Source organism: Ambystoma mexicanum, chromosome 13 (assembly GCF_040938575.1).
Source record: "Ambystoma mexicanum isolate Mex_15411 chromosome 13, UKY_AmexF1_1, whole genome shotgun sequence".
Classification (NCBI taxonomy): domain Eukaryota; kingdom Metazoa; phylum Chordata; class Amphibia; order Caudata; family Ambystomatidae; genus Ambystoma; species Ambystoma mexicanum.
This window is the reverse complement of record NC_090938.1, coordinates 719083739-719109493: the sequence shown is the minus strand read 5'-3', so window position 1 is coordinate 719109493 and position 25755 is coordinate 719083739. Positions and strand designations below refer to the sequence as shown.

General features: G+C 47.3%; 1 protein-coding gene across 6 annotated transcripts in view; it reads left to right on the top strand.

The window, feature by feature from the left end:
• Positions 1-25755, top strand: part of LOC138521795 (E3 ubiquitin-protein ligase TRIM39-like) — a 196707-nt gene that overhangs the window by 83837 nt on the left and 87115 nt on the right. For 5 of the 6 annotated variants that reach the window (XM_069634893.1, XM_069634888.1, XM_069634892.1 and 2 more), the window contains 3 exons: positions 4386-4489; positions 12335-12355; positions 12458-12484. In XM_069634893.1, the coding sequence (XP_069490994.1) occupies positions 4386-4489; positions 12335-12355; positions 12458-12484 (152 nt within the window). The remainder of the gene's footprint in view (positions 1-4385; positions 4490-12334; positions 12356-12457; positions 12485-25755) is intronic. The other variant, XM_069634889.1, reaches the window with a different exon arrangement.

Sequence of the window (25755 nt, the reverse complement as noted above, 5' to 3'; positions counted from 1 at the left end):
TAAGCTTCCTGAAGTCTCCTCTGTCTCACCTATACCCTGTTAACGCCTCCACACTGGAACTGTTATTTGTGCCATCTGCCACTGCCACCAATCATTTAGTGCTAGAATCTACACTTGGCTGTGTCACTGCTGCCATCCAGAAGTGGCGTGATGCCTCAACCCCCTTCCAGATCTTAAGCTTGGGACGTCTGAGGGTGACTCCACCCATTATCCCTGTCCTGCGATCTTTTGCTGCTGGGCTGCCTTCATCTTTTGTCCACCGAGCCTCCAGGAGCCTTCTTTACAGGTTCCTTCACCTTCCTTGCCGAAATCTCCAATGCAGGCTTGAAGGTCGACACCATGGGAAGGGCCTTTGTTGTTGTCTTGGGTTTCCCTGGTTTTGGCTGTGTGAAGGTGTAAATCCCTGGGTGCCCGATCCTGTAAACCACATCTGGGAATGAAACCCTGTACTTATCACAGTAATGCAAGCACTAACCTGTGTGAGGTCACAGCAGCAGCCAGAGTGAGAGGAAATAGCCCAAGGAATATCCAAACACCTGGCAGTAACAGGGTTTCTTTTGCTAGGCTTTTTCTCCTATCCTCTACCTACATGTGCTAGGTGCTGACCACCAGGTCTATGGCCTTCACATATGCCGGGGGTAGGTTGTGTCTTTAGGACACTGTGCTGAATTGTGCAGGCTCATAGGGGTCTTTATTTACTTGTAGGATTTGTGGTTCCCTTGTACTCCCACACCCTGTTAATGTATGCTCGGTGCCCACCTGTTGCAGTGGACTCGCATCTAGACCAGGGGGGTGTGAGGAGAGTCCTTTTTAGGCATTTACTGGTTGCTTTATAATATTCTGGGTATCTTGTTAATACATTAAGTATTATACATTAAGTACTTATTTTACCTGATGTATTTCTATGTGTGACTTAATAAAGTATATATAATTTGTTCAATATATCAGTGTAGTGTATTTTCTAGAGATATGTGTGTGTGGACTAATTGTACCTTTGTGTCGACCCCTGACTGAGAGTAAAGCCTTGCCCCTCTGTAAGCGTCATCTGTCTTAAAGGGAGATTTAGCTTCCCTGTCTTGTCTGGTGTGATAGCCCTCCATTAAGGTCAGTGATTGTAGTGCCCTAAACAGGAGGGGCCTTAAAAGGTGCATGTCCTTTTTTGAAGGCCTTCTGCCCTATTCCTTTCTATGGGCATAAAGTCCCTTCCTGCAGTTACCTGCGCCTGACTTATGCTGCTGGAACCGGACTCTAGGCATCTCTCCCGAGGTCCCCATGGAGAACTGGGGTAGGCAGCTGCCCCTTCCCTTCAAAGCAACAATGACATTCTAGTGCTGACTCTTTCTTCCCTACTGGGGCACTGTGAGCACTGCTAGAAAGTATCCAAAAACTGGGCGACCTGCCTTTTAAATTTGGATACTTTGATTCTATCGATTCTAGAATTGGTGTGCCTTCTGAACCTATAAGGCCTTTGTAAGAATTGTACTAACACCTCCCCGTTTTTGCTAATTGTTCAACCCATTACTTGAACTGAATTCTAAAGTGGGGTGTGTTCCAATTTTGGGCACCTACCTGTGGTTTGTATATGTGTAGATATTTTGTCTTACTTATCATGTAGTGGGCCTCATTACGACCCAGGCGGTAAGTGTTTAACGGCGCCGTAAAAGGCTGCGGCGCCATTAAACACTTAGCGCCTAATTACGAGGTCCCTTTGAGGGACCCGACCTTAACGGCTGGTATAGACCAGCCGTTAAAGTAGGGACCTGCAAAGGGACCTTGGTGCTAAGTACGGTACCGCAATTTGCGGTACCGTACTTAGCGCCTTCCCCATTCCCATAGAGCCCTATGGGGCGAAAATGGGAATGGGGAAGTGCCATGGTTCAATGGGGAATAACCACCCCCCAACCTTGGAATGGGGTGGTAATTCCCCATTGAACCATGGCGGACCCATTACAACACCGGCACCAACCATGGTGCTAATAGCGCCATGGTTTAGCGCTGGTGTTGTAATGAGGGCCAGTGTCTTTTACTTATGCATATGTGTTGTTAATAAATAGATGTCATTTTGTACTTGAGTGGACATTTTATTACTTGTTAATTGTACTTGTCGTTCTCCCCCCTCGGATGCCATCCCCCTAGGGGTCATGAAAGAGATCGCTCCCTCTCTATTGTCTGAGATTATGAAAGCCATTAACGACTCCCTCCAGACTGGTTTTATCCCACGCGAATTGAAGTCAGCTAGGGTAATCCCCCTCCTAAAGAAACCTACTCTGGATTCTGCTATCCCATCTAACTTTAGTCCTATTTCTCTTCTTCCTTTCTTGGCTAAACTCCTAGAGTCACTGGTGTCTCCCTTGCTATCCACCTTTCTTGAATCTACCAATCTTCTTGACACTGTTCAATCTGGGTTTCGTCCTGGTCGAGGCATGGAGAGTGTTCTGGTCGCCATTTTGGACGACATGACCAGGCTTGTAGATACTGGTGGGTGGGAGCCCTGATTCTGCTGGATGTCTCAGCGGCTTTTGACACGGTCGACCACTCCATCCTGCTATCTCATCTTGCCCAATTTGGTATCTCAGGGCAGGTGCAGCCTGGTTTCAGTAGTTGATTGCGGATCGGACACAGACCCTCTCTTTGCCTCTTTTTCTGCCCCCCCCCTGTCACCTCAGTTGTGGAGTGCCCCAAGGCTCCTCCTTTTCGCCGATTTTATTCGATATTTACATCTGGGCCCTTGTGTGTCTCATCCGCTCCTTCGGCATCAGATGCTACTCGTACGCCGACGACACTCAGCTACTGATTCATTTAGACCTTGATCAGCCCATAGTGTCGTCGAGTCTGCGGGGGTGTCTGGCAGCCGTTGGAGAATGGATGAACCACAATTGGCTCAAGTTGAACGGTGATAAGACTGAGGTGATGGTGGTGGGTTACCCTCCTGATCCCACTCTTTGGGTGTCTTCCTTCTGGCCTCCTTCTTTGTGACCTTTGCCGCCTCCGGTTAAAAAGGTTAAAAACCTGGGTGTTGTGTTATCGGCCTCACTGTCTATGGACCAACAAGTTTCTGCTGTATGTCAGGCTGGTCATCCTCAACTGAAAATGTTGAGGAAGGTATTGCCTTTGATCCCGGCTCCACTGCGCCCTCCAGTGGTAGCAGCTTTAGTTCTATCTTGGATAGACTATTGTAATTCCCTATATTTAGCCCAACCCAAGAGCTTGATTAAATGATTGCAACGGCTCCAAACTCTGGCTGCCCGAGTAGCCACTGACACTTCTTATGGTGCTCATATTTCGGTCACTTCATTGGCCCCCGGTGGCCCAGCGGGTGAAGTTTAAGGCCTTGTGCATTGTTCACTGGGCCCTTCACGGTCAAAGAGCTGAATACCTCTGAGCCAAATTTTCCTGTTACCATCCCGCCCGTAATCTTCGCTCTACCACTATGGAACAGCTTATAGTGCCTAAATACAATCGTGACCGGGTGGGTGGACGGGCGTTCTCCATCGCAGCAGCTGTTTTGTGGAATGGCCTTCCACTTGTCATCAAAAATACTCCTAACTACTTGGAGTTCAGAAAGAAGGTTAAAACACACTTGTTCTGATTTTGTTTTGCCCCTGTTCTCACTCTCCCTAGCGCCATGATGCCTTTGGCCACCGTGCGCTTTACAAGATATGGTAACATAACATGACATAACTTTACATCAAACCCCTGATGTCTTAAGTCTCAGTCTAACTGCTTGTCCTCGCTACCAAGGGAGCCTTATGTTCCTACCTCTGTGTAAAAACCCTCTTAGGTACACTAAGATCGGAGTCTCAGATTCCTACACCAGTAGTGGTTCTAAAAACCTAACAGGCAAAAAAGGTTAGAAAACGCAAATGGATAGATCCGGAAAAATGTGGAACTTACCCAGCATCTGGCATCCCTCAGACTTGCAACTATTTAAATATTGATAATAAAACAAACGGAAACCAGTGCGAATATCCACACTGCTAATCCCTCGTATCATTTCTATGTCACAGTATAGATTCGCCAGCCCACCCTTTCCTCCCAGAGGGTCTCCCATTCAAAGACTATTTCTTAAAAGTAGAGATTCCCCAGCCCGCCCTCTCCTCCCTGAGGTCTGCCCTTCAGAATGTGTGTCACAGTAGTGGTTCCTGTGCCCCTCCACTCACTGCTGCCTGTCTCTTGTCCCTCATTTATGAGTGGTGCTCTCCGCCCATCTGCTTTATGGGGATGCGCTTCCCCTTCCTTTCATGTTTAGTAATTTAGAGCCTTCCTTTTCCATCTTTAGTAATGGGGTCTCTTTTTCCTCCCCTTATCTTACCATTGAGACCCCCTTTCTCTTACTTTTCTCTGGAAGCCGGGGGTTATACACAGTATCTTTCTATATTTCTCAGGTGTAGTGCAGTGAAGGCTCTGAAGCCCCAGGAAGATGCCCCTGGAATGGAGACGACGCTGCAGAGCATCAGACGCCATGCCCAGCTGCTCGCAGAATTAAAAGGTAGATATGAGGCCAGGCCCATCCAAGAGATGATGGTGGTTGGGAAGGATTATCCAACCATCTCACTGCACTTGAAATACATGTAAATACACGCATCTCAATGAGGAACAGATATGCCTGTATTCTTGTACTTGCATATTTCAAACCCTACAATACCAGGCAATGGAGCGCATCACAGTGGTTGAGTCGGGGGGCGGGGCTGGCTTTTTGGTGGGCGAGAGGCGCATCATATGACCGCTATTACCTGGTGCACCGAGTTTTTAGAGAAACCCTTAAATATCAATGTCTTCAGTTTTTTTCATCCACTGCAGGCATAATGCTGCTGTGCAGAGGTGGGTTGGGACGGCGTTCCACAGTGGAGATAGGTCTTCTTCTGTTACCCGCCCCCTGTTTTATCTTTCCTTTTCAACATTTGTTTGTTTCCAGTCTTGCAATGATGTGGCTTCTAGAATTGCTCTGGCCTCCCTAGTGTTGTGGCTAAGTACGGTTGTGACTGGGTTGCCCAGCCTTGGATGTTATAAAGTCTATTTTAAAGATTATTCGGGCTGGTATCAAAGTTGGGGAAAATGTGGTCAAACTGTTGGATGCTGATGATTTGTGAGGGGCAATGGTTGAGGGTCAGAGAGGAGTAGGTTTCCACTTCCAGGTGAGCTTGAACTTGGGACTACTGCAGGCCTGAAATCCGAGGCTTGCCAGAAAGGTTTGGTTTTGTGCAGTCATGCCAATTGGTACAAAGCTCTCTGGGCATTTTTGTCACTCGGGTAGCTTCAGCATGAACCCTTCGAGGTTCATGGTAGCGAGCCACGATCGGATGAGCCTTCGATCGGATGAGCCTTCGATCGGATGAGCCATGATTGGATGAGTCATGTTTGGATTAGTGTTTGATTGGATGAGCCATAATTGGATGAATCATGATTGGATGAGCCATGATCGGATGAGTGGTTGGTTGGTGGGGTTCCTGAGAAGCAAAACCATGTTTTGAATGGGGTTGATGATAAGAAATGAACTGGTCATCCATGATTGGATGAACAAACTAAATACATATACATTTCATTGATAATGCACTAGTTGAGTTAAACTCATCAAAATTAGCGAAATAAATAGTGGTGTGAAAAAAGATGAATTGTAACATTAAACTTTAAATATGTAACTGTCGGAAAGTGAGAATAACTCCTAAAAAAGGGTAAATGGAAGGATTGAAACAAATCATTAAAGAAGGGGAGGGGGAAAAGTTGAAGGGGACAATAAAAAGAGAACCAATCTTCCATTTTACTTTAGAGAAGGGAGGAATACAACATTAAAAAACATTATAATACAGAAAAATAATTCAAAAGGGTGTTAATATTAAAAGGAGATTTGCCCAAAAGGAGCTGAAAAAATACATTCTTATTTCGGTCGGAAGTATTGTGGTGAAAAGACCGATCTGATAGAACATGTGTGACTTGGACCCTCCCCTTCCTGCAGTGGAAACTGAACTAGACGGCAGCCATGACTGCAAGGGCTGTTGCCGCCCTGTACCATTTGTTGGAGGTCGTAATGACGGATGTACATATGTTGTTAGTGTACTTTTAGTAGTTTTGCTTACCTGTGATTTTCCATTGATAAGAGTTGGTCCAAGGCCTTATAAATATTACTGTACTTGTATACATTCTGCCTAACTTGAGTTATTAGAGTGCTTTGTGTGTGCTACACTGAACCCTTCACCACTAAGTTTAAGCCTTACTGCTCAGTCATTCTACATTGATAGAATTTGGCTAGACATTAGTCTCGTCCTGTTCACCAGAATAGGGTGACCTCTCAGAATCTGGCACCAGGGCTGATTCTGAAAATCCATCTTTACGGCCTCAGTAGACTATGCTTTCTGATTAGAGCACATAGAACTACAAAAGGCCAATAAAGACATTATTTATATCCTGAGGGCAGTACAAAAAGGACCTCCTCGGCCTCTGAATAGTTTGAATACAGGTCTGACTGACTGTCCTCGTGAAGCATCAGTCTGGCCAATGAGTCCAGCTTAATGATAATTTAACTTCACGGTCGCCTAGTGCCAAAACTTAGCATTAACCGCTGCGAGAGGTCAGAAATGCGAGGCAGGCAACTATTTGATGATTGTTCAAAATATGCCATTTTATTAAAGTATAAATAATATTAAATGCCTCACTGTCACTACTCTGTCACTACTCTGCTGGGGATTTCCCTGCCTAACGAAAGCTAAAGGGAAACCCTCTAACACAGGATATCTTCCCTCACACTAAACATTATATGGTGTTTCAAATAGAGAGGGGCGCCTGCTACCTTTTTTGTATTTTTGGAAGGAACTTGGGGTTGGTCACCCTAAATTACCTGTGGGCAACCAGACGTGGACTCCCTGCTCACTGTGCTCAGAGAGGCACAGCTCTACCTCACTGATGAGGCCCAACAAGGCTGAAACACGTGTATGGGGTTGCTGTTGGTACTCTTGTTCAGAAGGGAATCGCCATAGCATTTCGGTGCTGGACTGCCCATGTGGACGGGACAAAGACTGATATGCTAATGGATATTTCCCATCTGTGAAAGGTACAGTGAGAAAAAAGCAGATGGCTGTGAACTCTCAAAGTGGTTAAAAACCACTGAACAGGTTATCATGCCGTGTTCTTTTTCCAGAGAGGGGCGCCTGCTACCTTTTTTGTATTTGTGTTTCAAATGGCATCAGCAACATTCCCAGTTTATTGATAACCTCTCATAACCTGGGAGAGTTCCCTTCCTCAGGATTCACAGTGAATTCTGCTTCAAGGTTCAACAAAAGAAAGAAACCAGGAAATCCTTGTAGATGGAATAGTCACAGGGCAATGCTTGATGTCTCAAAGTCAAAGTAATGTGTTGTAAACCAAAGTTCCAATAATAGCAATTATGTTCTCCTTGGTGCAATATGGACTTCCCACTTCCTCAGAACAGCAACAATGGTGTTCCCAGCCGCCGCAATGCTTTGCCACCACTTCCGGTAGTCAAGGAGCTTGCCACAGTTCAAAAGAAATGCCACTTCTACAACTGTCAGTGAAACAGTTCTTGGTTAGCAATCAATATGTCATCAGTCACAAGATTAGGATTCACAGTAGGTATATTTGTCAGGATGACTCACATTGCTGCTGCTTCCACTTCAACAACTTCACTTCTGCTCAAGCTTCCCATGAGAGCATTCTCCTTTGTCTCATAGTACTTTACTTCATGTGGGCTTTTGAAATGTTGCATCTATTGCCACTTAAATATACCACCACAGTCTCAGTGTTTTGGAATACCACCAAAGCTTCAGTACTTCCAATCCAAAACAGGTTTTTAGTTCTGACAAGATTTAGGTTAAGGCACCTCAGCACCCTCCACCAGGCAAGGCACTCTTCCTCTGAGTGTCTCTTCAAAAGGGGCAGCTTCTTGGCTTCTCTTGTCTGTCTCAACTTCAAATAGTATTCTTCAACAAGCAATCTAGATTGTACCAACTTCAGATGAACAGCAGGTTTCCCTTCCCCAACTTTGCCTTCATATCTCTGCCAACTGTTAGCCAAAATAATTACCCAGAAGCCTTGGTGCCACTCTCTTGGCTCCAGGTAATGCTGGCACACTTGTATCTTAAGCAATGTTAAACTTTCTACAGAATCACAGTCTTAGTTAGATGGTTTTCTGGCTTTAAGAAAAGCTGCTTTCGGGCTTAATAGGGGATTGCTCTTTGCTTGGGCAATGCTTGCTCTCTCTTCAATGATAGGTACAAAGTTGAAATGCTTTACTTCTCTATTAGGCATTTATGCATGAATAAAGATGTAAACGGTCACTCTTATTTTGGAAAGTGAAATTAGGCGCACACAGCCACTTCTTCATAAAGCTTAGAGCGTTTAAAATGTTCGCTAATGGCTTTTGGTAGCGTTTGCTCTTCACGCGAGCGAAAAGAGAAATTACTGATCACACGCAAGTGCTATTTTTTTAAGCTATTTTTTTAATGTTCCATTGTCAAAGGTTTAATGAACAACTTCAGCTCGCTTTAGCCTACACGTGAGTGAAGATGGGGCTGGATACTGTAGCCGATAGTGCTCGTGCAAGGAAGCAGAACGCCAGGTTTGACTCGTTGTCTTCTGTAATCCTTGTTCTGTGGGTTGCACAACTTCCATGACTTCGGTCACAACCTTTACTGCTCCTGGCTTCACAAGGACACACACCCTTCCTTGTTGAAGGTTTTTCTGGTGCGGCCAGTCGACAAAGGAGCCCGTTGCCTGCAGCTCCATGCCTTGGTCTCTGACACATCGCTGGTACAGCAATCTTTACAATCAGGCTCACATGGGGAAAGGCAGCCTTCCTGCACGCCTTCCACAGCACAGCCTCTGCAACTCAGAGTTTGGGGGAACAGGACCCTCACAGAACAAGCAGGTGAAATCTGCTGTATCAACGTTCCGGCGTCCCTTTGTTCTCCCACGTATGCATACACTGCCAACACTGTGTCTTCTTCTTTCTGCTCCTGCTACTACAGCCCGCACTCCAGTCACAGTTCCAGCGGTCTTGCGTGAAAGATTGAATCTAAAATGCTGAATGCACGTTTAGTGTGCATTCAGCATGGTAAATTAGATCAAAGTCCATAATACTGAACAAGGGGGATGTGGGTTGCAGCAGTGTCCCCCGCATACATTAAAGGCAGTCCGGGGGACAAACGGACAAAATCCCAAAGAATCGAACTACAAAAGTCGGCTCTGCTATTTTGTAATTCGATCTTTTGGGATACGTTATTTTAACGTACATCTGTTCCAGCTCCTGTGCATTGCCTACACCTGAGGGGGCTTTTATGCCTCCCAGTCTCCTTCAGGTGTGGGCTGTTAGGCTTAATTGCCTGACTACTATTACAGCAGGCCTCTTCAGCCCTCTTCCTCGATCCAGTATTCATGGGATTATGGGACTAGTTCGTTCTTTAAAGCAACTTCTTGCTTTTTAGGGGTAGATTTATTTCCCTTAAAACCATTAAAAGATGAACCGTTAGAATTGGTTGTTACAGAGGAAGACAGATCCTTTTACTTTATACCTTTGGGAGTAAGGAGGGTGTTTATGCTGAGATACCTTGAAAGATCTTTCTGTTATGAAGGTTTGTTTAGGTGTTAGGGTATATGTGCCGAGAGCCACAGAATTTATATGAGGTTCAGATACATTGTAATGGCAATAAGCCAGTACCTGTTTGGCAATCTTGAAAGGTGCTCCCTTTCAAAGGACACATACCGCGTCTCATCCCAATGGATCTCCTCACCATCCTGGCCTTGTCTCCTCCCAGGTGATCCTCCCGCAGTACACCACCCCCAAGGTCAGGAAGTGTCTGCCTTTCCCTGGCCACCTGGGGGGAGACTTTAGGCAGGGGTTCAGCGAGGGATCCGTAGGATTCATCACACCGCCTTTAGGTCTGGTGGTGTTGGGGTAATAGGGTACGTGTGTTCCAATGCATGAAGTTACTCTCCCAATGCAGTCAATTGCAATGATTCACATTTTAGAGATGCACAGGTAGGGTTAATGCAATACCTCAGATGTAACTTAAATCCCCCCAAAGTGTTGCTTGCGAGGACACTGAGCCAGTATTGGGTTCAAAATAGGAGGTCCTTTATCAGATATAGTGGCATGATATGCTTGATCCAATAAAAAGGCAAAATTATCTGTGATTTGAATGCCCTTTTCCGTGGTCCTTTACTTTGTGCTGAGAAGGTTACGCTCTGAAAGAGTGACATCTCTGGGGCGGGAGAGGTCAGGGAGGAAAAGCCAAAACATGACAGTTGGGCACCCAAGAAAGTGGGGGTGCTGTGGTGGGAGCTGGAGGGGAAGCATTAGGTGAAGGGCAGGGAGTGGGGGTCAGTGGTTGGAGGGGGAGGCATTATGTGAAGGGCAGGGAGTGCAGGTGCAGTGGCGGGACCTCAAGGGGAGGCATTAGGCGAAGGGCAGGGAATGGGGTTGCAGTGGCGGGAGCTGGAGAGGGAGCATTTGATAAAGGGCAGGGAGTGTGGGTGCAGTAGTGGGAGATGGAGGGGGAGGCATGAGGGATAGGGTAGGGAGTGGGGGTTCAGTGGCAGGAGCTGGGGGGGCATTAGATGAAGGGCAGGGAGTGGGGGTGCAGTGGTGGGGGCTGGAGGGGAGGTGTTAGGGGAAGGGCAGGGAGTGGGGTTGTGGCGCTGGGAGCTGGAGGGGAGGTGTTAGGGGAAGGGCAGGGAGGGGGGTGCAGTGGTGGGAGCTGGAGGGGGAGGCATGAAGGGAAGGGCAGGGAATGGGGGTGCAGTGGCCAGAGCTGGAGGGGAGGCATTAGGGGAAGGGCAGGGAGTGGGGGTGCAGTGGTGTGAGCTGGAGGGGAGGCATTAGCGGAAGAGCAGGGAGTGGGGGTGCAGTGGCCAGAGCTGGAGGGGAGGCATTAGGGGAAGGACAGGGAGTGGGGGTGCACTGGTGGGAGCTGGAGGGGGGCATTAGCTGAAGGGCAGGGAGTGCGGGTGCAGTGGTGGGAGCTGGAGGAGGGCATTAGGTGAAGGGCAGGGTGTGGGGGTGCAGTGGCAGGAGCTGGAAGGGAGGCATTGTGTGAAGGGAGTGGGGGTGCAGTGGCAGGAGCTGGAGAGGAGGCATTAGGGGAAGGGCAGAGAGTGGGGGTGCAGTGGGCGGAGTTGGAGGGGAGGCATTAGGTGAAGGGCAGGGGGTGGGGGTGCAGTGGCGGGAGCTGGTGGGGAGGCATTAGGTGAAGGGCAGGGAGTGGGGGTGCAGTGATGGGAACTGGAGAGCGGCATTAGGTGAAGGGCAGGGAGTGTGGGTGCAGTGGTGGGAGCTGGAGCGGGGCATTAGCTGAAGGGCAGGGAGTGTGGGTGCAGTGGTGGGAGCTGGAGGGGGGCATTAGCTGAAGGGCAGGAATTGGTGGTGCAGTGGCGGGGGCTGGAGGGGAGGCATTAGCTGAAGGGCAGTGAGTGTGGGTGCAGTGGTGGGAGCTGGAGGGGGGCATTAGCTGAAGGGCAGGGAGTGCGGGTGCAGTGGTGGGAGCTGGAGGAGGGCATTAGGTGAAGGGCAGGGTGTGGGGGTGCAGTGGCAGGAGCTGGAAGGGAGGCATTGTGTGAAGGGAGTGGGGGTGCAGTGGCAGGAGCTGGAGAGGAGGCATTAGGGGAAGGGCAGAGAGAGGGGGTGCAGTGGGCGGAGTTGGAGGGGAGGCATTAGGTGAAGGGCAGGGGGTGGGGGTGCAGTGGCGGGAGCTGGTGGGGAGGCATTAGGTGAAGGGCAGGGAGTGGGGGTGCAGTGATGGGAACTGGAGAGCGGCATTAGGTGAAGGGCAGGGAGTGTGGGTGCAGTGGTGGGAGCTGGAGCGGGGCATTAGCTGAAGGGCAAGGAGTGTGGGTGCAGTGGTGGGAGCTGGAGGGGGGAATTAGCTGAAGGGCAGGGAGTGCGGGTGCAGTGGTGGGAGCTGGAGGAGGTCATTAGGTGAAGGGCAGGGTGTGGGGGTGCAGTGGCAGGAGCTGGAAGGGAGGCATTGTGTGAAGGGAGTGGGGGTGCAGTGGCAGGAGCTGGAGGGGAGGCATTAGGGGAAGGGCAGGGATTGGGGATGCAGTGGCAGGAGCTGGAGGGGAGGCATTGGGGAAGGGTAGGGAGTGGGGAGCAGTGGCAGGTGCTGGAGGGGAGCATTAGGGGAAGGGCATGGAGTGGGGGTGCAGTGGTAGGAGCTGGAGCGAGGAATTAGGTGAAGGGCCTTGAGTGGGGGTGCAGTGGTGGAAGCTGAAAGGGGGGGGCATTAGGTGAAGGGCAAGGAGTGGGGGTGCAGTGCTGGGAGCTGGAGGCAGGTAGTGCTGGGTTAAGTTTGGATCTAATATATCACTTGTTTTTCTTTTACTACAGAAACATTTCCTGCAGAAATGGGTAAGTTTGATTAATGGTAATAAATATATTTTATTTAACATACTTCAATGTCTCGCTGGTTTGTCTGATTTCACAAAACCTTAATTTTCTTCTTACTTTCAGAATTGAGATACGTGAAATTCTGGGAACGTGAGTACATGTGATTTACAAATTCCAAACTCTAACCCTCCATGTGGCCTCTTGGATCACAGGAGTCACTGTGAGGAGGAGTGGCATGAGTCCCCTGCAGCCACACTTGGTCATACGAAAGGAACATGAGTCACAGAGAGTCACCAGAAGGTGAGGTGGCAGAAGTCCCTTGCAGTGACACTCGGTCATAGGAAAGGAACAGGAGTCAGAGAGAGTCACCAGAAGGTGAGGCAGCATGAGTCCCCTGCAGTGACACTTGGTCATAGGAAAGGAACATGAGTCACAGAGAGTTACCAGAAGGTTGAGGCTCCATGAGTCACCGCATGAGTCCCCTGCAGCGACACTCAGTCATGGGATAGGAACATGAGTCACAGAGAGTCACCAGAAGGTGAGGTGGCATGAGTCCCCTGCAGCGACACTCAGTCATAGGAAAGAAACATGAGTCACAGAGAGTTACCAGAAGGTGAGGTGGCATGAGTCCCCTGCAGCGACACTCAGTCATAGGAAAGAAACATGAGTCACAGAGAGCCACCAGTAGGTGAGGCGGCATGAGTACCCTGCAGCGGCACTCTGTCCGATTCTGAGCCTGTGCTAAATGGCACGTAATAATGACATTCCCTCCTCCAAATTTTCCCACCTGCATTCTGAAGGTGATGGGAAGAGTGGAGGAGAGATGTCGGCATCAGGCAAGAAAAACCATATAAAATATGTGCAGATGAAGCGCTGCAGGGTTACCGTGCGCAGAGTACCTCTGGCCAAAATGCAAAGAGCAAAGGCACAAAAGCAAAGTCACATTTCCACAGTACGGAAAGTGTCGGCGGCTTGAAGAGTCTCGGCAACACTTTCTGTGACGCAGAAAATGTGGCACTGACAGTTTAAAAAGAAGATTTATTTCAGACAGTCCTAGATTTTTTTGGGGAAAAGTTAACAATTTGTAAGGAATGCCACCTCTTTTCATAACTAACGTCACCTCCAGCGTGCTGTTAATTAACACCTCTTTAGACTGGTGCAGAAAGGGTGCTCTAAGCTTCAGAATACAGTCCATGCCAGCCCCTTACACGTGAGGCGGTGTATTGCCCTCCCCAGAGTGCACGGAAAAACATAAATCACCAATGCAATTACAGAGCAAATACTTTGAACGTAGACAGACGCAATAACTCACAACCACACACTCTTAGAAGATAATCAGCTCTTATACGGCTATTTATTCAAAGCTTAGAAGCAACCAATAATAACATAGAAATAACTCACAGAAGTAATATAGACATAAATCACAGAAGTAAAGAATTCAAAAGGAAATACATCACCGTGAGCGTAACAGGATTCCTCATCTCGCCCAGAAGCGGCTGGAAGACCCCGGGAACAGCCAGGCCGACAGCACCACAGCTCACAGGAGTGTCATGACCCATAGAACTTGCCCTTTCTGGACCTCCTGGTCCTTATCGCGCCGGGGCTTGTATTCCTTGTTACTCCCAACATGGCTGCAACAAGCGACTAGCCTCACACCAGCTTTCACGACGCACACAGCACGTCCTATAAATTGGACACGCCCCCGCGGCCCCGCGCGTCTCAACGCTTTCATTAGGTAGTGACTCGACGTGTGTGTGCTGTTCGGCGAATCTTCTATCCAAGATCCTGGTTCCCTTCCTCCTTCCTTCCTTCTTCCTTTCCCTCTACTCGACTCCTGGAATCCCCATTCTTAGCGACCGCTACCTACTTCCCTGGACATCCTGGAACAACGGCCTTCTCCGAACTCTGAACGCGCTCTGCAGCTGGATGAGACTCGAGCAAGTCTAAACAAGACCCGATCCGTCCACAAGAGGAATCCTCCCGCGAAACAGAGCAAGAAGCGATCCCAGGTGAGACGGGGGAGATTTACAACAGTTTGAGATGCCAAACGACCGACACCGATACTGCTATGGAGAAAGCAGTCCAGGACCTTATGCGTGGCATGCAAGAGCTCACAACTGAAGTACAGAACTTAAAGGCTGAGAATGGTGCCCTAAGGCAGCTAGTGTTGTCTCGCGACCCCACTAACAAGGACAGTGTGTTGCTTGGTGGAGTGGTGGACAAATATGATGGATCAGCAAAATCCTTACGTGGATTCCTTGATTCCTGCTTGGTGCATTTTACCTTTAAGCCCTATTATTTTTCAACTTCTAGGGCGAAGGTGGGCTTCATTATCTCGCACCTCACAGGGAACACGTTAACCTGGGCTACGCCCCTTAGTCAACTCAGGGGATGCCCTCCTGGATGATTATGATGGATTCATTCAGGCACTCAAGACAATGTTCGACCGCCCAGAACAGGTTTTTAGTGCTCAAGAACGCTTACTTGATTTTCGACAGGGTACCCAGGATATGTTAACATACGTTACTAGATTCAAACAACTGGTCAAGGAAGCAGATTGGTCCTCTGAAGCAAGTTTCACTCTATTTCGCAGGGGTCTAAACGAGAACATTAAGGACGAATTAGCCCGGGTAGCTCGTCCTAGTTCCTTCTAGGCTCTTATGGATTTAGCCCTGCAGATAGACTTTCGAATCCAGGAAAGAAAGGCTGAAAGAAGAAAGACCAAGACACCTTTTCAAAAGAATTCCCTTGAGACCTCTGTTAAAACCGATTCAGACCCAACCCCTGACACAGATCCGGAACCCATGCAAATCGGAGCCTTCCGTGGGCCTATTTCCCCTCAAGAAAGGATGAGAAGGATCCACACAGGGCTGTGCATGTATTGTGCCTCGGATAAACATCTTGTTAGAGAATGACCTCTAGCCCCTCCACGGCGTTCGGGAAACGCTAGCTCCCGATCCTAGATGGAGCGAGGTGTCAGGAGAGAGATGTTTGCTCCACATCAATTCCATCCTTGAACTCTCCTGGACAAAATAGTTTGGTGATTCTACAGGCCTTCCTTTCGTCCTCCAAAGACGAGACCTATCCCATTCTGGCCTTGGTGGACTGCAGAGCTATGGGAATTTTCATTGATCAAGACTGGGTAGTTAGTCATCATATTCCGTACGAGACACGAAACACCATGCAGCCGGTGGAAGCAATTGACAGAAGACCCCTCTCTTCAGGACCCATAAGCCTGCAGACTAAAGAGATCCAACTTTCCATAAATCATCATCAAGAGCGGATTACATTCGACATCATTAAGTCAGCCCATTACCCCATGGTTGTGGGTATGCCCTGGCTACAAAAACACAATCCGTATATCAATTGGACAGCAGGATCATTATTCCTGGGCTCAGAGTTCTGTATGTCCCACTGTCTTTCCCTGGACCCGTCCTCGATAACTCCTAAAGAACCTCCAAGAGACCAAGAAACACCACTCATGGTTTCCAATATCATACAAGTTCCAGAGACCTATCAGGAGTATGCTGATGTATTTTCCACCACCATAGTCCAAGCATTACCCCCTCACTGGCCTGAAGACTGTCATAGATACAGATCCCTCAGCTGTAATTCCTTTCGGCTGAATGTTCATCCTTTCCGAACCTGAAAAAAGGCCCTTCGGGAATACCTCAACACCAATCTTGAAAACGGCACCATAAGACCCTCGAAATCTCCAGTGGGTGCTTCGTTGTCCTTCGTTCCCAAGAAGGACACCAAGGATCTCAGACCTTGCCTCGACTATCGAGGCTTAAACCAATGCACCCTCAAAGATCGATACCCACTGCCCTTGATTTCGATATCCTGGCAGCTGTAAGAGGAGCCGTAATTTTCACAAAGCTGGATCTCCGGGGTGCCTACCATTTAATTCGAATCCGGGAAGGGGACGAATGGAAGACAGCCTTTAGAACACCCTTTGGTCACTTTGAATACCTAGTCATGCCTTTTGGACTAGCCAATGCTCCTGCAGTCTTTCAGCGTTTTATGGACAGGGTGTTCTCTGATATGTTGTTCCTCTTCGTCATTGTCTACCTGGATGACATATTGATTTTTTCCAAAGATCCTCTAAAACATGAAGAACACGTAAAGGCAGTACTACAACGACTTCGTGAAAACAAACTGTTAGCCAAACCCGAAAAATGCTTGTTCCACGTTACTTCTGTTCACTACCTAGGATTCATCCTTAGCCCAGAAGGAATTGGCATGGACCCTTCGAAGGTAAAAGCCATACTGGCTTGGCTCGCTCCGACTTCTGTGAAACAGGTGCAATCCTTCCTGGGGCTCGCCAACTTCTACCGGAAGTTTATTTCTACCTTTTCAGAGATTGTTCAGCCGATCGTAGCTCTATTGAAGAAGGACACCCCCTTTATCTGGTCTACATCGCAAGATTAGGCATTCCAACGATTGAAGACGGAGTTCACACAAGCCCCCATCCTGACCCAACCCGACACAAATCGCCCATTTCTAGTGGAAACGGATGCCTCTAACTACGCCATAGGAAGTACTGAGGATGGACTGGAACACCCCATTGCTTACCTTTCACGAACCCTGACCCCCAGTGAGACTCACTATTCCGTCCTGGAAAAGGAACTCTTGGCCATCCGCCAAGCCTTCACTGAATGACGACACCTACTTCTGGGTGCTAGATATCCAGTTCAGGTCCGCACAGATCATCGGAATCTCCAAATCCTACAGTCTTTGGAGTGAAGGAACAGTCGTCAGGCCCGTTGGGCCTACTTCTTTGCCCAATACCAGTTTCAAATCACTCACGTTCCCGGATCACAAAACATTATTGCTGACGCCTTATCTTGACGTCCAAACTATGCAACCACTGAGGATAAGGCCTATCCTAAGATGTTTCCCCAAACTATCTTTGTAGCTCAGGCAATCAACCTCCTGGAAGAAATCAGAGCTCAAACCCAGTCCTCTGACCTCTGGAAGGAGATTTCAAGGAAGAATCCATGGAATCTAAGAGTCAAGGAAGAATATCTATTCAAGGACAATGCACTGGACATTCTTACGCAGAAATTACAACACAAGATAATAAACCTCTGCCATGATACCCCTCACTCCGGTCATCATGGTATAACTAAAACCCTCCGTCTTATACAAAGACAGTTTTGGTGGCCCCAAATGAAGACCGACGTACAACAGTACGTCAAGGCTTGTACTGTCTGCAGTCAAAACAAACATGATAACAAGAGACCTCCTGGTCTTCTACTGCAACCATCGCTGCCAACAAGACCATGGGAGTTTATTGCTACAGACTTCATTGTGGAGTTACCACCTTCCCGAGGGCACACGACCATCATGGTAACCATAGACTTGTTCACCCGTATGGCTCATTTCACACCTTTGTATAAGCTACCATCCTCCTCAGAACTTGCTGGAATCTTCCTGGAACATATTTTCCGTCTCCATGGACTTCCTTCCAAGATCATATCGGACCGAGGACCTCAATATGTCTCACAATTCTGGAAACATCTCTGTCGCATTCTAGGGATCCAACGCGCTCTTTCATCAGGTTATCACCCACAAACCAACGGAGCCACGGAACGTGTAAATCAACTCTGGAGCAATACCTTCGTTGTTTTGCCACCAAGGTTCAGGATGACTGGTCTCTCCTCATACCCCTGGCCGAGTTTGCCTACAACAATTCCGATCACTCTGCACTCAAGGTCAGCCCTTTCTATTGCAGTCAAGGTTTTCACCCGTCCGTTTTACCTTCTGTTCTTCCACATCCCACTCCAGTACCTACTCTCGACTCTTGGATACAGACTCTCATCAACATTCACAAGGAAGCCAAGGAACATTTGAAAGAGGCCCAAACACGCACTAAGCTCTAAGCGGATTCCAAGAGAAGACCAGCGGCCTCCTATTCTGTTGGTGATCAAGTCTGGTTGTCCTCGAAACTATTACCCCGACATCTACGGCCAAACAAATTGGCTCCTCAGTACTATGGACCATTTTCCATAAAGGAGGTTGTCAATCCTGTCTCATTCCGACTCAAGCTACCCGATTCCTGGAAGAAAATACACCCAGTATTTCACACCTCCCTATTGAAACCTTACATCCAATCCTCCCGAAAATCCTGCAGGCCCAATCCTGTTGTGAATTATCAGCTAGAATATGAAGTGTCCCGAATATGTGATTCCAGGTATAAACGGGGTCGACTTCAATACCTGGTTGAATGGAAAGGATACCCTCCTAGCGAGAGAACCTGGGAACCAGTTTCTAACTTAAATACCCCTCGACTGCTTAGAAGATTCCATCTCATACACCCGGGCAAACCTGGTGGAACAGGTCTTCGGAGGAGGCATGCTGTCATGACCCATAGAACTTGCCCTTTCTGGACCACCTGGTCCTTATCGCGCTGGGGCTTGTATTACTTGTTACTCCCAACATGGCCGCAACAAGCAACTAGCCTCACACCAGCTTTCACGACGCACACGGCACGTCCTATAAATTGGCCACGCCCCCACGGCCCCGCGCGCCTCAACGCTATCATTAGGTAGTGACTCGACGTGTGTGTATTGTTCGGCGAATCGTCTATCCAAGATCCTGGTTCCCTTCCTTCTTCCTTTCCCTCTACTCGACTCCTGGAATCCCCATTCTTAGCGACCGCTACCTACTTCCCTGGACATCCTGGAACAACGGCCTTCCCGGAACTCTGAACGCGCTCTGCAGCCGGACGAGACTCGAGCGAGTCTATACAAGACCCAATCCGTCCACAAGAGGAATCCTCCCGCGGAACAGAGCAAGAAGCGATCCCAGGTGAGACGGGGGGAGATTTATGACAAGGAGGGCCAGACGTAAGCGTCCTTCTCCGGCTGAAGTCTCACCTGACCACCTCTGGGCTTCCGCAAATATACACACTCCACAAAGGGGAGTCAATTCTCGAACCTTCTGGAAATTGCACTTGCACAGTTGATGAGCAGCCGTCGGTTGCTAGCTGGGTCAATCGAGAGCTACCCTCAAGGAGCAGAGTGCCTCCCTCCTCACGCTCCACAGAGAACAGTAACAAACCATAACAAAGTTAGCTTTCCCAGCAGAAATGTCCTTGACTGCATACCAGGTTTGGAAAGCATGTTTTTCTCAGCACCATGAATCTAACACTCAGCAAAATTTGTGCAGCTTTTCACTGCGACATGAAGTAAATATCCATCATGGCTCCGAGCGCTCCCAGAATGCATTGTGCACCGCGCCATTTTAGTTCAAGCATAATAATTCCACCCTTGGATATTTACCTTCCATAGCCCGGTGGCAAAGGAGCTGGTCTCTGAAACCTACTAAGTGTTAAAACTAAATTGGGAATAAATTGAATACAACAACAACAAGCTATTATGACTGCTACTATAATAAAAATGTAAGCAAAAGCGTAACGTAGTGTACCCCCAATATCAGATATCCATGAAAATAACCAATCCCACCAATTCCCAGCACGATCTTGAGACACTTGAGAAATGAGATCCCTCAAACCTCGAATATGACTTTCAATAGATCGGGAATGGTCACTTAAATTGAAACAACACATACCTTCAAATGCGTTACACCCTAAATTATGTTTTAGCAATAGATAATCAACAGCAGCTCTGTTCTGCAAAGTTGCTTTTTTAATAACTTGACTATCAATGAGTAATTCTTCTAATGCCTGCGAAGTATGATTAAGGCTTTTGACTACTAAACATGCTAATTTCATCAAAGATTTGTAACCTCCAGCAGCTAAACCCCAAACTCCCACTAATGAAAGGGTTAATGCTAGAACCTCAGCTTCTGATAACAAGTGTACATGTGAATCACAATCAGGATATAGACCTACAGATTTGAAAGTTGACCTTTTACCTCGAGTTATCGCTGGGTGTAAAGGAAACATCATTAGTCCTAATCGAGTTAAAGCACATGGACCTCCGGAAATGTTAGCTGGAATATAAGTATATGTGATGTTACCACATGAAAAGAGCCATCCTGTTGGAAGTTTCACATGATTCAAATGACTGGCAGCTATCACTGTATGATTACAAGACATAGGGCCTCATTACACGGATGGCGGTAGGGATTTACCGGTACCGGTAAATTACTGGTACCGGTAAATCCCTACCGCCTTACTACGAGGTCCCTTTGCGGGTTGGGGGATTTAACGCCTGCTTTTAGCAGGCGTTAAAATCCAACCCGCTAAGGGACCTCGGAGCTAATTACGGCACCGCAAAATTGCGGTGCCGTAATTAGCGCCTTCCCCATTCCCATAGAGCCCTATGGGGCAGAAATGGGAATGGGGAAGGGCAATGGCGGAAGGGGGATTTACCGCCCCTCCAACCTTGGAATGGGGCGGTAAATCCCCTTTCCGCCAAGGCGGTGCCGGTATTTTACCGGCATGAGCCAGGGCGCTAATAGCGCCATGGCTCACCGCCTACCGTGTAATGAGGCCCATAGTATTATTTACACTGGTGCATGTGCGTGGCACTCGTGAACATAGTCGTCTCTCAAACATTGTATGATTATGCTGGTTGGTTAAGTCGATTTGTCGGCATTTGCCAATTTCTTGTGCATCGCAGGTCATAAAATAACATACATCACCTTGGGTTATATTATAAGTAATAACACATGTCAAATTTCTCCATTCACGGTCGGTCTCTTCGCAGAATCTACAATATTCGTAAACTGAAAAAGATTGCCTAATATCTGAGTCTTGAACTAAAGAATCATTGTGTGTGACGCCGAAGATATGCTTTAAAACCGGAACAGGCGTCGGCACTGCTACTAAACACGTAGTCAATAAAGCTCCAGCATTGGGCACATCAGTAAGCCAAAAGTGTGATATGTTGAGTACTTGCTGTGCCAGATATATCCACATATTTTCCGTTTGGGTGATCATAGGCGAATGTTTTCGCCTTCCTGCAAATGCATCTTGCACGACTGGCATCAAGGTTGTTTTCACTTTCTCCTGATGTGTTTGCCGCATTTCACGAATCCATGTCTTGAGTCTGGCTGGCTTTTCGGCACCGGCATAAGGCTGCTTTGGGACAACATTATTCATCACTATCAGTATACCCTTGATCACTGGCACAGATGTGACATTTTTCGTTGGTAGCAGCAGGCTGTTTAACTCTCCCAAATGGAGTCCATTTAGTACCACAATTACACCAGCCAGACAAAGAATCTACAAGGCAAACCCAGAAAAGAGATCAGTGTTGCACTTCACTCTCTCAGGTAACATTTGTCTGCGGGTACATATTGCCATTTCTTTCTACCAGACTCCATAACTAAAACTACTTGATCTTTTCCTGATGCAATGACATCTGCGGGTACTGGTGGGCCACTTGGCTTTTCCACCCACACCTTTGCACCCGGTACCATACTGTCTGAAGAGCCAAAACCTCGGTCCCCACGGGTAGTTAACACTGTAGGAGGCTCCCCCTTCTTAATCATGGACAACTTAACAGGAATAATTATCAATTGGGCCACTTGATCACCCTTGTGGATTGATAACAATTAGTCCCCACTATTCATTAGGATGACTTTAATCTCGCCTTGATAATCAGCGTCAATTACCCCTCCCAACACTTGAACTCCCTTCAATGCTAGGCCAGATCTAGGGGCAATCCATCCCATATGCTCTGGGGGAATTTGTATCCAATCCCTGTTTCAATTACAACTATTCCTCTTGGATCTAATCTGATTTCTTCATGGGAATGCAAGTCTACCCCTGCTGACTCTGGAGTTGCTCGATAGGGAGCTAAAGAACCTGGAGTAATTTCCCAATGCAATAGTGTTTCTCTGACTGAATTGGGTTGAACCTGTAAAGTAGGAGTCATTAATCGCATCAAAGGAGTTTCATGTTCATACACAGGCCAATTGTTTAATACTTGCACCGCATCAAACACACAATCACGCCAGCCTGCCAAACTGCCGTCTCCAGATTTGTGCAATTGTTCTTTCAATAACCCATTCATTTGTTCAATTAACCCTGAAGCAGCTGGGTAATAGGGAACGTGGTACAGCCACTCAATGCTCTTTTCCTGACAGAACTCCTGGATTAATTTGCCTTTGAAATGTGACCCATTGTCACTTTGAATCTGCAAAGGCACTCCATAATGTAGTATGATCTGATCTAACAACCTGATGGTGTTCAGTTGTGTTGCACGTTTGCACGGCAAAACCATCAAATATCCTGAGTATGTATCCACAATATTGCATGCATACTGACAACCTCTACTAATTGGCATGGGACCGATATAATCAATCTGCCAAATTTGACCTGGTAATTTTCCTCTTCTCAATGTGCCTCGAACAATTTGAGGGATAGGTCTATGCAGTTGGTGTTGGCACACGGGACATTGCAAAATGATTGTTTTCATTACTTCTAAAGGAAGACTGATTCCTCGAGCTTGTGCCCACCTAATAGTAGCCTTTTCTCCAAGGTGCCCACATTTCTGATGGGCCCACTTGGCCAAACCCTCCAAATCGTCTTCCTGAGCCTCTGCTTCCACAGATGAAATCTTGGTGTGCTCGTCTGCAACAGAATTAAACCAACGTTCTAATGAGTCTTCGGCACAATGCGCGTCCACATGATATACAGTGACGTCACTTTGTAATAACATTTCTGCAATATCTTGCCACAGTTCTTTTCCCCACAACTCTTTTGAATGAATCTTCCACCCATTCTTTTGCCAAGTTGGCAACCACACTGCCAATCCATTCGCCACTGACCATGAATCTGTGTACACATAACATTGACCAGGGGTCTCTTGTTTCAATGCTTGATAAACTGCGTAAAGCTCTGCAAACTGACTGCTCTTCCCTTTCCCTGTCGTTGTCAACATCTTTTTTGTTTTGGGATTGTACGACACTGCTTTCCAGTACCGCTCATTTCCCACATATCGAGCTGAACCATCCGTGAACCAAGCATGCTCTGTTTGCTCCACGGTCAAATCGCTGTAAGGTACTCCCCATTTCACTGGAGACACACGTTTTTCAGGCACTTCCGGTGGTATGTAATCTGAGGGCGGTATGTTGGCTACCTGCTCATGTAATTTTGCCACTCCACCCTTTCCTGATTTGGCTCTGTCTTGAATATACCATTTCCACTTAATTATGCTGGCTTCTTAAGCATGTCCTATTCTATGCGTTTTAGGAGAGCTCAGTACCCACTGCATGATTGGTATTTCTGGTCTCATGAATACATCATGGCCCACCGTCATCTGCTCGGTATCAACAAGAGCCCAATAACACGCCAGCAATTGCTTCTCAAACGGAGTGTATGAGTTACCAGCATCAGGCAATTTACGACTCCAAAACCCTAATGCACATGTTTCCTGTCTTGTTTCTGCCACACACTCCAGTTAGCATAATTGTCTTGTACAGACACATTTAATTCCACTTCGCCTTCCTTCAAGGGCCATAAATCAAGCACCTGCTGCACGGTGTCTTTTGCCATCTCAAAGGCTTTCTGCTGCTCCTCCCCCCACTGAAAATCATATTTCTTTCGTGTCACCTTGTAGAGGGGGGCCAATATCTGCCCTAAATGGGGAATGTGCTGTCTCCAAAACCCAAACAGCCCTATAAACTGCTGAGCTTGCTTTTTGTTCATTGGAGTGGTGAATTCAAGTATTTCCTGTCAGGCTTTTGGCACCATTTCTCAATGCCCATGATGCCACTGAATCCCTAGGAATATCACAGTTTCAGCTGGACCTTGAATTTTACTTGGGTTAAAAAACTTGGGGGAAAAAAAAACTTCACTACTCAAAAACTTCACTTCCAAGACAACCGAATCCTATCTACGTTTCAACAGATTCTTGAATACTCGGAACAACTCATCACAAGTATCCTGTTCGTGACGCCAAAAATGTATTGCTCTCCCCAGGGCGCACGAAAAAACATAAATCACCAATGCAATTACAGAGCAAATACTTTGAACGTAGACAGACGCAATAACTCACAACCACACACTCTTAGAAGATAATCAGCTCTTATACGGCTATTTATTCAAAGCTTGGAATCAACCAATAATAACAGAAATAACTCAAAGAAGTAATATAGACATAAATCACAGAAGAAGTAAAGAATTCAAAAGGAAATACATCACCGTGAGCGTAACAGGATTCCTCATCTCGCCCAGAAGCGTCTGAAAGACCCCGGGAACAGCCAGGCCGAGAGCACCACAGCTCACAGGAGGGCCGGACGTAAGCGTCCTTCTCCGGCTGAAGTCTCACCTGACCACTTCCAGGCTTCCGCATATATACACACTCCACAAAGGGGAGTCAATTCTCGAAACCTTCTGGAAATTGCACTTGCGCAGTTGATGAGCAGCCGTCGGTTGCCAGCTGGGTCAATCAAGAGCTACCCTCAAGGAGTTGCCTCCCTCCTCTAAAAACACGCTCCACAGAGAACAGTAACAAACCATAACAAAGTTAGCTTTCCCAGCAGAAATGTCCTTGACCGCATACCAGGTTTGGAAAGCATGTTTTTCTCAGCACTTTGAATCTAACACTCAGCAAAATGTGTGCAGCTTTTCACTGCGGCATGAAGTAAATATCCATCATGGCTCCGAGCACTCCCAGAATGCATTGTGCACCGGCGCCATTTTAGTTCAAGCATAACAGGTGGTTGGCAAGGCTATTGCTTTGCCGTAAATCACAGCGTTGCAGGAGTGGCGGACTTGATATATTGCCACAACTCTCGGATTACATCAGAATCCTTTTCTTCATGGAAAAGTGTCATTAAACTGAGACACAGCACTTTTCCATTTTAACATGCACCTCTGAATCAGGCCCACGTCTGCAGTGCAACTGGCAGGAAAGTGATGCTGTGGTTGATTAAGGCCTCTGCACTGCAAGTGGCTTGTGAATCTTATTCGAGATCAGTGATCAAGCAAACGGGCTTATCAATATTACCTGGATTGCAACTCGCCCGTGGTGTATAGTAATGTTGCTGATAGGGTCACTATCATGAACCGGCTCAGTGTAATTTATATAGGAGAGGAGGGGAAAGTGGTCGCTTTCTGTTCTTGTTAAGACCTTCATATCTAACACTTTTGGGTACATGTTGATGTTTAAAAAGACATAATTGATTTTTTTTTATTTTTTATTTTTACATTTTTTATTGGTTTATACAAACCTTTAAAATACATCCAGTTTATCAGAACCCAGTAGCCAGTACAAAGCAAGACAAGACAGGACAAGGCAGAACATATAAGCATGAGATGAGATTCCATCGTTTTGACACGGATCAAGCCTTTGGTGCTAGAGGAGCCTTATCGGGGAGGGCCAAATGTACTTCATCTGAAGGTTTACACAATGTTACGCACTACCCTGAAGTCCCTGTACTGCAGCATCAGATACCTCAAGGCTCCTTTCAATCTCATGCAAAAATAAGGTCAACACCCT